Genomic DNA, 13,472 nt, shown 5'->3' with positions numbered 1-13,472 from the left:
ATTATTATAATTATTCATTTTGAGTTATTTTATTTTCAGATAGGAATTGTATCAAAACCCAATATATATATATATATAATATTGTATGCATACATATACATGGTATTGTGTATCAAGTAAACACCTCTAAACAATGATTTCTTACCTATTAAGCATTACTACAATTATTTTGAGTGTTATCATGAAGGCTCCACAAATTATTCAGATTTACAATCAAAAGCAAACAGGCGGTATCAATTTAACTTCTTTACTTCTGGATTTAATCAAGTAAAATTATATAAACACATAAATTTATATATTAATGTTTGGACTGTTTGATCTATAAAAATAAATGTATAAATGTATAAGCCTTGTAAATTAACAACTAAAAAGTAAGGATTTGATAATACAATTCGTTAAAAATTGTATACCTTTTCAATTATTTTTATTTAGTAGTTGTTTGTATAAATTGGCTAGTAAATATTTAGTCTATCTGCGCTAACATTTATATTAGTTCTACTTAAATCTAATACTCAGAAGTCCATACATTTGCATGTTCATATTGAATAGTCAAATAATAGCTGATTAAATTGAATCGCAATTTATAAAATTAAATACAAATTTATAATTTGTGTTTATGGGTATAATGCATATTTCACTCATTAGATTCAAATTCGTTAATCATAGTTTAAGATTCTGTATAACATCTCATATTTTTTGTTACGATTCGATATATTTGAAAAAAGCTTTCATATTATAAAATTTGTTAATTATTTTAAGGTTAATATTGCATGCTTATACAATTGTACTGATAATGTTTAACAAATACTGGTCTCAGATAATAATAAATTGTTATTAGTAATTGTATTATGTGTTACCCCTTTTTCAGTTTAAGTACAACAACTTGTTACAATTATACAAACAATTATTCTCTAATGGCATACATGGAGTATCCAATAATACTTTTTCAGCAGTATCTTCTCATTGGTATTGTTCTATATTACAATAATCGCTTAAATCTCAAGGTTTTGATTTTAAGTGTACTGTATGTTGGAATATTTTCTGCGTTTGTTTGCAAACTTTTGCCTTCCTCTATACTTACTATATTAGTAGTATGTTCATTTTTCAGAATTTAAATTATTACATAATATTATGTTCAAAGTTATTGAATATAATTAATTTGTATTATTTTAGCCATTTGGTACACCTATATCATTATCAAGTAAATGTTTACAGTTGTATACTATAATGAAATTAAAAAATGCTGATAGCATAAGTCTGACTTCTTGGTTCATTTCTGCATATACAAATGGAGGTAAGGTTTCATTTTCAACAAGGATTACTTTTGATCTTCTAAACATTTAAAAATAAATTGACTAATATCTAACATCTAAGGTTTAATCATTATTAATGACTTCAAAAATTAGAGATTTAATAATTTTAAATTATAATAATCTTTATTTAATGTTTTTAAACTAAATTCTTTCAAATGTCGGCTCACAAAATATTTATTTTGTCCAAATAATTAATTTAAGCGCATTCATTTAAATTAAATTATAGTAAATATTTACCAGTTCATAATATTTCTCAAAAAATATAAATGTTACAATCAGGTACTTAATACCTATGTGCATAATATTATTCTTAGTTCTATTTAGTAATTAAAAAATTTAATTTTATCAATAATTTTTATATTCTATTTCCAGCTAGGATATATACAATATCAATGGATTCAGCTGATAAAATAATGCTTACAAATTTTTGTCTAAATACTTCTTTAAGTACCAGCATACTATTAGCAAGTGTATATTATAAACAAGCTTCAGCCAAACATATTTCTTAAAGTTATTTATTACCAACTTGTATAAGATTAACTACATTTAGCAATTTATTTAGTATCTTTATTCATTTAAGTTTGTTATAAATGTAATTATTAGTATATGATTTGCCAAGATGCTATATTATTAAACAGTTTATTCATTATTGCAATAATCGAATAATATAACTTGTAAGACTTAAATAAATGTATGAATCATTATTAGAACTAACATGTTCATGTAGGTACCTAGTACCTACATAGAAATTTTATAAAATCTTGAAATATAATATATTACTACCTAATTTTATCTAATGTTCAAATAAATGATAATAAAAAAGAATTTTCTTTCTAGTTTTGTATAATAGGCTTATAGTTATTGTTACACAAGATAAGTATAGTTATTCTTAAAATATATCTAAATAAATATTTTTATTATAAGATTTTGAAAGACTAAATTAAAATCATTAATAATGTTTTAATAGGATTGCTTGATTTATATTTTAAATGAGCACAAAATTTGTTTCATTTTCTATAAAAAGCAATTATCATGTGTTTTGCATTTAAGTTTCTTAAAGTATTTATTACTGTATTTCTAGGACCTATCTACATGGTACATAATTTATTAATACCTAAATTTAAGTATTTTATTATTGAAAAAACTGACATTTAAAAAGTAGCTGAACTAATATCATGGAACAATCAAAATGTCATCATTCTTCCATAATATTTGTGAAGGTCACCGCCGCTCAGGACTATGTTGATAAGCCATTCACGATTTTGATAAAAATCAAAACATACAACTTAAATAATGTATTCCATCCATTTCAATGAGACAATTTCCCCCGTCTTTCTGATCCCAACGATCCATTGATGATTGACCAAAAAAAAGGTTTGCGTCTAACTCGGTGCTTTGATTTCAACGAGCTAAAACTAATTAATTCAATTGTTACTTGTATCTTACATTCTTACCATTGTTCATCGCTTAACCATCTGTAAGTATAATTTTAAAGCTATTGATCATAGAAATTAAAATTAAAAAAATTGGCATTGGCCTTCTCAGCTGGACATTTTTTTTTTTTTTTCATAGCATAAAGCATGGTTTAATTTGCAAATTACTAACTAAAACTGCCTAATAGACTGTGTATGTGCAAGAACCACAGCTATATCTAGAATAATCCTATCATAACTGAATCATGCCAAATAAATGTTGGTAGAATTTTAGGTTGAAACAACTTATTTATCTCTAATGCTTTGATTAATTTTAAAATTTTTATTTAACAGTGTACAAATTCTGTTTACTAGGTGCTACAGATTTTGAAGCACATTTTTACGCTAAATATTAACACAATCAATTAGTATATAGTCCATATTAAAATATGAAATTCCCAATATACAGTAGGTAAATGTTATGATATGTTACCTAATAAAACATAAATATTGCATTTATTACAATAAATATATCTGTATTAAAGAAAGTTGATGCATAATTCTATCTCATTTGCAATGCCATATATAGTCATTAGTAATAAGTAGCAATTACAATGAATAAAACTGGTATCAGAAATAATATTCTAAGCCTTATTTGTCTCTATTCTTTAGATATCAATTGATATTATCTACTATTGTTCATAAAAAGTGAAAGTGCAAAATTCTATTAAAGTGAGTTTATACTGACTAATTAAAGTTGAGTATTTCTATCTAAAAGAGAATATATAACTAGATTTTTTTTTTAAACAAAAAGCCTAAAAATGAATTTATAGGTGCTAACGTCTAAAAAGGTTTTTAAATTTTGTTCTTAAATTTGAATATACCTAATAATTTATTGTAATTACATTAAAACCTTAAAATAAAATTCTAGTTATTTAATTAATAATAGTTACTATCTGTCAGTGCTTCTAAGACAGTATAGAAAATAATGGAGGGAAATATTCTTTTGCATATTTTTTAAAATATAATGAAGTTATTTTCTAAAATATTTATAAAATTCAACTAAAAACAAACATTGAATAATGGTGCTTGTCCCTTTCCCAAAATTTCAGTCTGTCCTTGAATTCCATACTAATAACCATATTTAGTAAAATCATAAATAAATTTTAAAGTTTTCACAATTTTTTCTCATTTATTTCACATAAACATTGTAAATCTAAAAATAAAAATTCACACTAGAGTGCAATTGTAGAGGAGGAGAGACAGATGTATAATATGCAGGAGTGGAAGATCAGTCTAATTTTGACACTCCTTCTGACCCTATAATACGTCACTGGCTGCTTCTAGTATTTGGCACTGCGACAAACGCCTAGAAATAAATCAGGCTATACTCCCAACAATTTGTATTTATGTCTACTATAGTAGGTGATCTTAAATAAAAACTTATAACAACAAAAAAAAAAAAATTAACAAATTTATCAAATGTTTGTCACAAATTACTAAGTATAATATGTATTTTATCATAAAATAAATAAATTTTTTTTTTTTTGTATAATTTAAATTTATCAGATATCTAAAATGTAAATATTTCCACAGTATGATTTAAGTATTTAAGTGATTTATGTGTTAGTATTTAGAAAAGAAACTAAATTTCTACCATTTATGTAATAAGTATATTTTCAGTTTCAAAGTATAAATTTAACACTGAAGTAAGTAGTGAGTCATTCATTACAGTCTCAACATTAAACAGTTTCACCAATCAGAAATGAGATAAAAATAGTGGTAGTGGTGGGAAGCATTTTTTAATATAGCGGCAGTTGGCTATCATAATTGAAGCACAATGTTATGTAGCTTGTGTATTATTTCGAAATACTATGTAATTTGATATCAAATTTATATTTTGATATTTTACAGAAACATGTAAGGAAACATTTTGGTGACTATAAAGATTTTCATCTTTATTCGTTATTGGCATAGTTGTTGTATGTTATAGCGTAAGTATCCCTATTTTTAAGTATATGTAAAATATACTATTATTAAATTTTCTAATATTGTTATTGTTTTTATTTGTAAGTTCTCGATTCATAAATTATAATTTAATAACATTAAAATTATTTGAATTTAGAAAATGGTGAGTGTTATTGATGACTCAGAAGCTGATGATCAGGCAAAATGTCTAGTGCGCAAATTCAATAACCCTCATGATAAGTCTACTAACGATGATAAATTGGAATGTTGTGTTGATAAGAATCAAACTGTTCGCCAGTTTCTTAATATTGTTGCACACCATTACAATTTAGATTTGGATTCTTTTTCCTTGACATTTAGTTCATTTAAATCAGATTCTACACTGGATACTGGAACCAATAATAAGGTGTTTATCACTATTTCATAAAATTTGTGTTTTTCTTCTTGATCAATAACTTATTAATCTTTCAGCCAAAATTGGAAGCTGATGATGACCGTTTATTGATAGATGTTGGTGTAATATTTGGTGATGGTACTCAAAATCGTTTTGTACTATCAGAAAATGAAGTCGAAGAAAGCGATCAGGCTGAATGTATTGTACGCATACCTAAGGATATGAAAGTATTTCCATTGACTGTAGATCAAAATGAAACTGCAGGTCAACTGTATAAACGTGTATTAGAACTATGTCAAGCAGAAGATTTGAATACAGAATATTTTGTTTTAACTTTTAATTCCTATAATGTCAATACTGAATTGGTTAAAGTATGTTCAATTATTTTAAAATATTTAAATTTTGATGAATTAAAAAAAAATATTTTGTTAATTTATAGCTTATGATAAAAGAAGATGATACAAGATTGCTAAGTGATATTGGGATTGTGTATCGCGAAGGAGTGAAGAATCGTTTTGAAATATCACTGAACACTTTATCAGATAGTATGGATAATGATAATTCATCAAAATCGTGTTCCCCTACTCAAGATCAAAAAATAGAAAGTCAATATTCAAAAATTCATCCTTCAGTTCGACGAAATGGTCTGGATTCATCATCCGTAATAGAAAATAATGTATTAGAACCAACTTCACCAATGCCAATGCTTGCATTACCTTCTACCCGTATGATGTATAACCGTTCAACTGAAAGAACAAATACAGGTCTGAATATGATTATGATTATTTTATATCCATGAAATTCAAAGTAAAATTGTATTTTAAATCATGTGTGAAAGGTGATTTTCAAAATAGCAAGTTATGTGAGAAGACGTATTGAGATTACTAGGCTTAATAAAGTATCAAAATGTATTATAATATGTAATTTATCAACAGTCACTCAATCTTGTTATTGTTTGTGCAAGCCAAACATATACAAACCAAAATACTATAATTATAATATAGTCTACAGTGAACACAAATTGACTATTCAATTGTTTTGAGCAAGTTAGAAATAGTTTAGAGTGTAAATAGATGAAGCGAATCAACTAATTTTACTAATTTTAAAAATATCTCACACTCATATATTGTATCTGTTTTATTAACATAAAACATATCAAATCAAATTCAGTATCTATTCAGAACTTTATATTGTTAGCTTCAATTGTAGAATGAATTAATCTATCATCAAATTTAAAGGTTATAACATTATCAATGTACTCAAATGTACTTTAATTTTTTAGCAAATTATAGGCATTTTTATGTTTTAATTTTTTAACATCATTACTTGCTTTAAATATAAAATCTTTTAAAAAGTCAATTATAAATCACAGATAATTTTCTTACCTTTTAAGTTTAATCATAGAATTCACTCTAATATTGAAACTAAACTTTACAAAATGCAAATTTAGTATGTTGTTCGTCTGAAAGACTAAGAAAATACATGCAATCATGGCATTCTCTTAAGAATTGATAATTATAAAATTATTTAATAATATATACCTTGGAAGACGCCTCATTTGAAAACTAAAAACTAGATTTAAAATAATTTGAAATGCAAATTTTAAACGTATTATTACAGGTTACCGAGGTTTAGTAAACCAAGCAATGACTTGTTACCTAAATAGTTTATTGCAAGCATTATATATGACACCAGAATTTCGAAATGCTCTTTATAAATGGAAATTTGATTTTGATGCGAACATTGACGAGTCGAAATCTATTCCATTTCAACTTCAAAAATTGTTCTTAAACTTACAAGTAAATATTTTATAAATAATATGTCATTGAATATTATTATAAAGATGTAAAATATTCTATTTAAAGACTTCACCGCGACACAGTGTTGAAACAACAGAACTTACACGTAGTTTTGGTTGGGATTCAAGTGAAGCATGGCAACAGCATGATGTTCAAGAACTTTGTAGAGTTATGTTTGATGCTCTAGAACAAGAATTTAAAAATACCACTCATGTTGATCTCATAAACCAGCTTTATCAAGGTATTTTTTAATATACATATATTTTATGTTTGTATATACTGTATTCAAATGTAGGCATAATATTTATAAAAAATATAGCATTTAGAAAATTATAATGAATTGTTAGGTATAAAGTATTTTCCTGGACTTTTTATCTTTAGAATACATATTTTTCATAGTTATTTTAAATAGATACAAGATACTATTTATGTACATTTTGAATTTTAATCATTTTTTTTTTCAGGCAAAATGATTGATTATGTAAAATGTCAAGAATGTGGAATTGAAAAATCCAGAGAAGATACATTTTTAGACATACCTTTACCTATACGTCCATTTGGAAGTACTAATGCGTATGGGTGTATAGTAAGATAAATATTTTCTTTAGTAATACTTTAAATCTGAGTGAAATTGAATGTGTAATTTGTTTAGACAGAAGCACTAAAAGGATTTACCCAGCCTGAAACATTAGATGGAAATAATCAGTATTTTTGTGAACGCTGTAATAAAAAATGTAATGCTCACAAAGGTTTAAAATTTAGCAAGTTTCCATACATCATGACCCTACACCTGATGCGTTTTGATTTTGATTATAACACTATGTATCGCATTAAATTAAATGACAAGTAATAATTAATTCTTATAAGTGTTAAATTAAATACAAATTTTCTAATTATTTTCTTCTTATAGAGTTGTGTTTCCTTTAAAACTCAACTTAAATAGTTTTATATCAAATAATAAAAACGGTCTAGACAAAGAAGAAGCACTATCTGAAGGATTCCCTGAAGAATTATTTGGATCAGGAAGCAAATGTGATGACAGTAGTTATACTGGCACAGACAGTTCATCCGCATTAGATGAAATTGATCAAGTAATTTAAAAGTTAATTTATCATAGTTATAAAAAATTATTTCAATAAAATTATTTTAGGATGAAGATGAAGGTATTGACCTTAGCCAGCACAGACATGAAGATAAACGTGGAGTAGATTTAAATTCAGAAAATGAACCAATTGGGCCATATATGTATGAACTGTATGCTATCATGATACACTCTGGCAGTGCATCAGGGGGGCATTATTATGCATATATTAAAGACTTTAAAACTGATCAATGGTTGTGTTTTAATGATCAATCTGTATCAGTGGTAAGTGTAATATTAATTAATCACTTCCATAATATTGAGTAGATTCTCAACATATATGTTTCTGCATATGTAAGTGTTTATTGTGTGTATAATAAGTGTTTACTGATTTTTCAAAATATTATTAGATTACAATGGATGATATCGAAAGAAGTTTTGGTGGCGGACCTATACGAGGATATTATTCAGGACAATATACGTCTAGTACTAATGCATATATGCTCATGTACAGACAAATTGATCACAGAAGAAATAAAAATGCAATGACTCAAGAAGAATTTCCCCCACATTTAAAAGAACTTCATAATTTATTGGAGAGAAAAGCTGAAGAAGACAGACAGATGAGAGAAAGAGAACGAGATATGTACAAGGTGCCTGTCCATTTGGCTGATTTTATGGAATGTGGTGTGCGAAGCTGGCAATTCGATTGTAGTGGGACCACTACTGTTGAACAATTAAAGGCTATGGCTATCGAGGTAATAATGTGATCGATTTATTTATGTTAAATAATAATCAATATTTTTAGATTGTAAGTGGAATGATTTTCAATTTTAGCATTTCAGAGTCACCAAACCATGTCGATTAGTCATTTTCAATAAACAAGATCAAAAAGTTGTTGAAAACTTGGAAGATAAAAATAACTATCTGGTATGTCATTTGAAATATTCATTGACATTTGTATTGTTACTTCAAATGATTGATACGGAAGACAATAGAAGTGTTGTGTCTACTCCAGGGTGTAAGAATAACAACTAAGCTAAAAAAAAAAAAATAGCAATAATAGTATGTTACATATACTAATTTGTTTTTTTATCAGATGTCTTGATGAAATTATTCATGATAAACTTGGATGACAATGAAGAAGATATTGATGTAAGTCAGCCGGTAGAAATTGAAATTGAACTAAACAAAGAAATAAAAGACCTCAGTAATCTGCTATATACAAAATATGATATTTCAAGAGAATCAGTGTTGCATTTTGCTATTCAAAGCAGTTCAAAACCAACATTGCTCGAAGAAAGTGCACCATGTTCATCTATCTACACTAATTATGTATGTATTGTTAATACATATTTCATTACACAATTGTGCCTTTGGTCCATTTAACTACTTCAGTATTTGTCCAACAGGTTTTTGTGTTCATAGAACGTCATGCAATTGAACAATCAGTCTTGGGACACAAGATGAAAAACATAATCACACGGTACGACAATACAATTTTATTACAATTCATCATGCCAACTAAAGATACAGGTAGTGTTTTTATGACTAAAATATTATGATATAACTTATATACTAATTCATTTATTTGTCAAAAATTTATATGAGTGTAAGTTATCTCTACATTTAAAACACACTTTTAACTGACATTTAATTTTACTTTTGTTAAAATTATAAGTTTAATTATACATATTATTCATACTGTGTCTTACGTGATTAAAAAAAAGAAAATAGTTACTAAAATATTAAGGGTAAACACACTTTAAATATTAATAATAGTTAAACTATTACATAATTTAGTGTTCTGTTGTAATTGATGGTTTTCAAAAGTAATTTCCAGTATTATTTTCAGAAACTTTACATAAATTGATGTCATTATACAATAAAAACTATGTAAATGGATATAACGACAATGAGTCTATGTTACCATTAGAAAAACAACCAGGTGTGTTGGAAGGTAGGCATAAGCAAATTTTTATTATTAGTTTTTTTAAATTGTATATTATAAATAAATGTTTTTATTATTTAGTGGATTGTGATCAATCGAATGAAGACAATAATTTGGTTACCAATCCTGAGGACATGTGTGTAGTAGCTATTGGTGGTGGAAGTGGAGATCAGAGCGAGGACAGTAGTATAACAGACAGTGAAAGGTAATGATTTTTTTTGTTTAAATTTAAATATAATATGTTAAATATTTTCTTTCTCAGGACAATCAAAGGAGATGCTATCGAAGATTATCATATGGATTCTCCTACTTTTGAACATGACCCGATAAAGGTATATCAATTTTTTTTTTAACTAGTAAAACATATATTATTATTTAAAAATATGTTCAGGTTTATGATCAAGGCAGATTGGAAGAAAACTGGGATGAGACTGAAGATGACGACGATGATAACGAATTCCAGTCAAATGAAAAATATTTTTTCAAAACAACAAAGATATCAGATAAGACATCTGAAGACGATAATGGTAAACTATAAAAACATAATTTGCTTATAATTTTTAGTTTTAACTTTTACTAAAACCATAAAATAAATACTACTATAGATATTCAACACCAATACAATAATTTATTGCTTATCCATTTTAATTTTGATTTGCTCACTAGTGGCACATGGTAACATGAAATTAGTACTCGTTTTCCACTTCCTCCTATGCAATGCATCATTAGTAAACTGAATTCAAATTATTAGAATAATGAACAATAAATAATTGCATTGGCATTACCCATCTATAGTATCTTTATAATATTAAAATGTAAGGTAATTTTTTTGAGCAGCTATAACTGAAATTCTATTGGCCTAATGAAATATTTGATTTGTTTACTGGTAAAAATGAAGTCTTAACAATTTAGAGAAAATATATATTAATATAATAGTGCAATGTCATTTGTCTCTTTTGGTTCTCAAATAACACTACCATCATAGTATGGAACTTATTGTTATTAATATATGGTGATATATATTATCATATTAGCTCCCTTTCAAAAATCTTGTTTTTTTTTTATATATATATATACTGTAACCAGGCAGTGACAGGTAATTTGGCTAGTATTTAGTTAATCTATGTCAAGTGAACTCAACCATTATTACTCTAGTTTATTTAAATTAAGTGATACCCTGTTTTTCCTTAGATTTAAATCGTGTATATATGCATATTTGAATCTAAATCATGTATTTAAATTAAACATTTTAGAAAAACTCTATGCATATGTCGATAAACGCATGACTGTCCAAGAACTCAAAACTCAATTAGTGCCATACGTCAACATACCATCTGATTTTATCATTCTGAATCGATGTAAATCAGACACAGAAGTAGAAGAATTGGCATTACCTAGCAGTTCTTTAGAAGATTTGGCTTACTCGGATACAATTAAAATCTCTATGGGTCAAGCGTTACATGACGGTGAATATCGTGGCATCATTTATTGGATTGAACCTCAAGAACAGACACAAGTATATAATTATTCAAAAAAATGCTACTAGTTAAACAAATAATATATATAATATATATTAGTTATTTATTTTTACTGCTTGTAGATTTTGTTTAAGAAAATGTTTGATTGGATCATTAAGAAGGGAACTTCCGTCTTAGAAACTAAAAAAGAATTATTGGTTAAATTGAGTAAAACACACAATATTGAAATACCTTTAAACAGGTAAATAATTATTAGATGATTGTATAAGATTTAATGTTGATTTTGTATCATATAATAATGTCATAGGTGTCGTTTGCGTAAGAAGAAAAAAGACTCTCTGATGCGATGCTATTTTAATGAAGAAATTTGGAATGAAGATATCGGTCAAGGGTGGGAAATGGTCATATTGGATTTAAAAGATCGTTCCGAATTGGAATTAAATAAAACCAAACGACTAATGTTTGTCAATCATATAGAAGAAGTAAGTCCACACCGTGTTATTTCTGAAATGGAATTTGTTGTTGATATAGCATCCACAACGTCTCCCAACACACAGCTGGGCACTGAAGTAAGTATCTAGCATCAGGATCTGCTTTATTAAATATATTGTGAATTTGAATTGCAATGTAAATAAATGTAATTTAGATTTCCAAGAAACTTAACATACCTGAAGATCAGTTAGAAATGGGTTATATGTATGGTCATTCAACTGAAATAACATGGAAAACAAGCGTGTTCAATTGGTCGTTTAGTTTGTCTGACGACAATATAATTTTATACTGTCGGTATGTAAATATTTTATTTAATAATTTTATATAATGTTTATAAAATTCATTTTTTCTTTCAATAATTAATTTCTTATTAAACTTTCTAAAAATAGTAATGCAGAAAACACATCCACCAAAGAAACACCAAGCAAATGGCGTAGGCAACGCAAAGAGCGTTCACTAAGAATACATACTATGAATAACGATTAAACATACTATGTATTGTTTAATATTTGGTAAATTTTTAATGTATTTATTACTGGAGGAGGTAAAAATAAGTTTGAAATACTTGTTTTAATCTGTTTTTTTTTTTAAAAAAATTTAATTTTCTACAACCTAAAAAAAACACTTGTCTGTTAATTTTACAAAATTCTTTAGATTCATATTAATCTTTTGTGTACATTATCAACATTAAAAATACAAATTTCTTTTTTCTAGTTTAAATATTTTTATCTGTGATACAAAAATTAATAAATAATATTAAATATAGATTATGTAAAATGTATTAAAAAATAAATAATTTTTAAAAATTTTAAATTTGAAAATATATTTTTTACAATATAAAAAAAAGTCATACATATGATATATATGTATGTATTTACAAATTTAATAAATATTTTTTAAATCAACAAACTGTTGTATACAAAAATAAATTAATAAATGTGACTAGTAGCACTCGTCCGCTCGTACATATATATATTCTAAAGTTTTACTTAAAATAAACTAGTTTCTATTTTTTTGTTAAATATCAAAACATATAAACAAATTTGTAAAAAAATAAATATAAATATTACCTGAACTATTTATTCTACTTTGTATCATAATACAAATAAACTTTAGTTATTTAATCTCAAAATTACACTGTCCAAAAATCAATCAATAACAAAGTATATCAAACATAAATTGATTATATAAATATAAAATTTTCTGGTCATAACTAAATGCCTAAAAATCATAAACATATATTGCTCAGATCTTTGTTATGTAAAACAAAACATTTTATATCTAATTTATAAAAAATTAAATTATTGTGTTAGATTGTTTTTTCCTTATTTTTGTATTATTTATTATTTAATTTATTATTACTATTATTTTGTAATTAAATGTGTTTAAAATAAGAAAACTTTTGTTGTTGTAATAATTGTTAAAATTGTTCAAGTATTTTAAATTGTACTTAAATATAATAACGTTAAAAATGTATTTTACATTTCTAGCACAAATGTTAAATGGTCACCAAAAAGTAATAGCTTATTTTCGAACAGTTTGAGAAGAAAAATAGTAAAGAAAAACTCATAATATAAATATATA

The 13,472-nt window shown here is 25.7% G+C and overlaps 1 protein-coding gene across 3 annotated transcripts; it reads left to right on the top strand.

Annotated features, from left to right (window-relative positions):
- The first annotated feature begins 2,553 nt into the window (after nt 1-2,553).
- On the top strand, nt 2,554-13,466 carry LOC112598711 (ubiquitin carboxyl-terminal hydrolase 47). Of its 3 annotated transcripts, XM_025345273.1 has the most exons (25): nt 2,562-2,790; nt 4,640-4,719; nt 4,851-5,099; nt 5,165-5,458; nt 5,527-5,851; nt 6,708-6,886; nt 6,953-7,127; nt 7,351-7,472; nt 7,539-7,732; nt 7,797-7,977; nt 8,037-8,252; nt 8,378-8,725; nt 8,805-8,988; nt 9,067-9,302; nt 9,380-9,503; nt 9,823-9,927; nt 10,000-10,123; nt 10,181-10,250; nt 10,310-10,445; nt 11,172-11,434; nt 11,519-11,637; nt 11,704-11,965; nt 12,043-12,182; nt 12,278-12,400; nt 13,379-13,466. In XM_025345273.1, exons 3-24 carry the CDS (start codon nt 4,854-4,856, stop codon nt 12,372-12,374), a joined length of 4,140 nt encoding a protein of 1,379 aa, XP_025201058.1. In that variant the 5' UTR covers nt 2,562-2,790; nt 4,640-4,719; nt 4,851-4,853; the 3' UTR covers nt 12,375-12,400; nt 13,379-13,466. The 3 variants fall into 3 exon arrangements, with proteins under 3 accessions (XP_025201059.1, XP_025201058.1, XP_025201057.1); XM_025345274.1 differs by lacking the exon at nt 13,379-13,466 and having other exon boundaries at nt 2,554-2,790; nt 9,823-9,915; nt 12,278-12,454; XM_025345272.1 differs by lacking the exon at nt 13,379-13,466 and having other exon boundaries at nt 12,278-12,454.
- The last annotated feature ends 6 nt before the right edge of the window (nt 13,467-13,472 follow it).

This window comes from Melanaphis sacchari, unplaced genomic scaffold, assembly GCF_002803265.2.
Source record: "Melanaphis sacchari strain LSU unplaced genomic scaffold, SCAv2.0 Contig4_pilon_pilon, whole genome shotgun sequence".
Taxonomy (NCBI): domain Eukaryota; kingdom Metazoa; phylum Arthropoda; class Insecta; order Hemiptera; family Aphididae; genus Melanaphis; species Melanaphis sacchari.
This window is presented reverse-complemented; position numbering and strand designations above follow the sequence as displayed.

Bases quoted from the DNA above. Each gene is read 5' to 3' on its own strand.
- LOC112598711 (XM_025345273.1), top strand. From the start codon at position 4,854: ATGGTGAGTGTTATTGATGACTCAGAAGCTGATGATCAGGCAAAATGT. The intron at 8,989-9,066 runs GTAAGAATAACA...TTTTTTTATCAG, and splicing joins TGTTGTGTCTACTCCAGGGT to ATGTCTTGATGAAATTATTC. The intron at 10,251-10,309 runs GTATATCAATTT...AAATATGTTCAG, and splicing joins TTGAACATGACCCGATAAAG to GTTTATGATCAAGGCAGATT.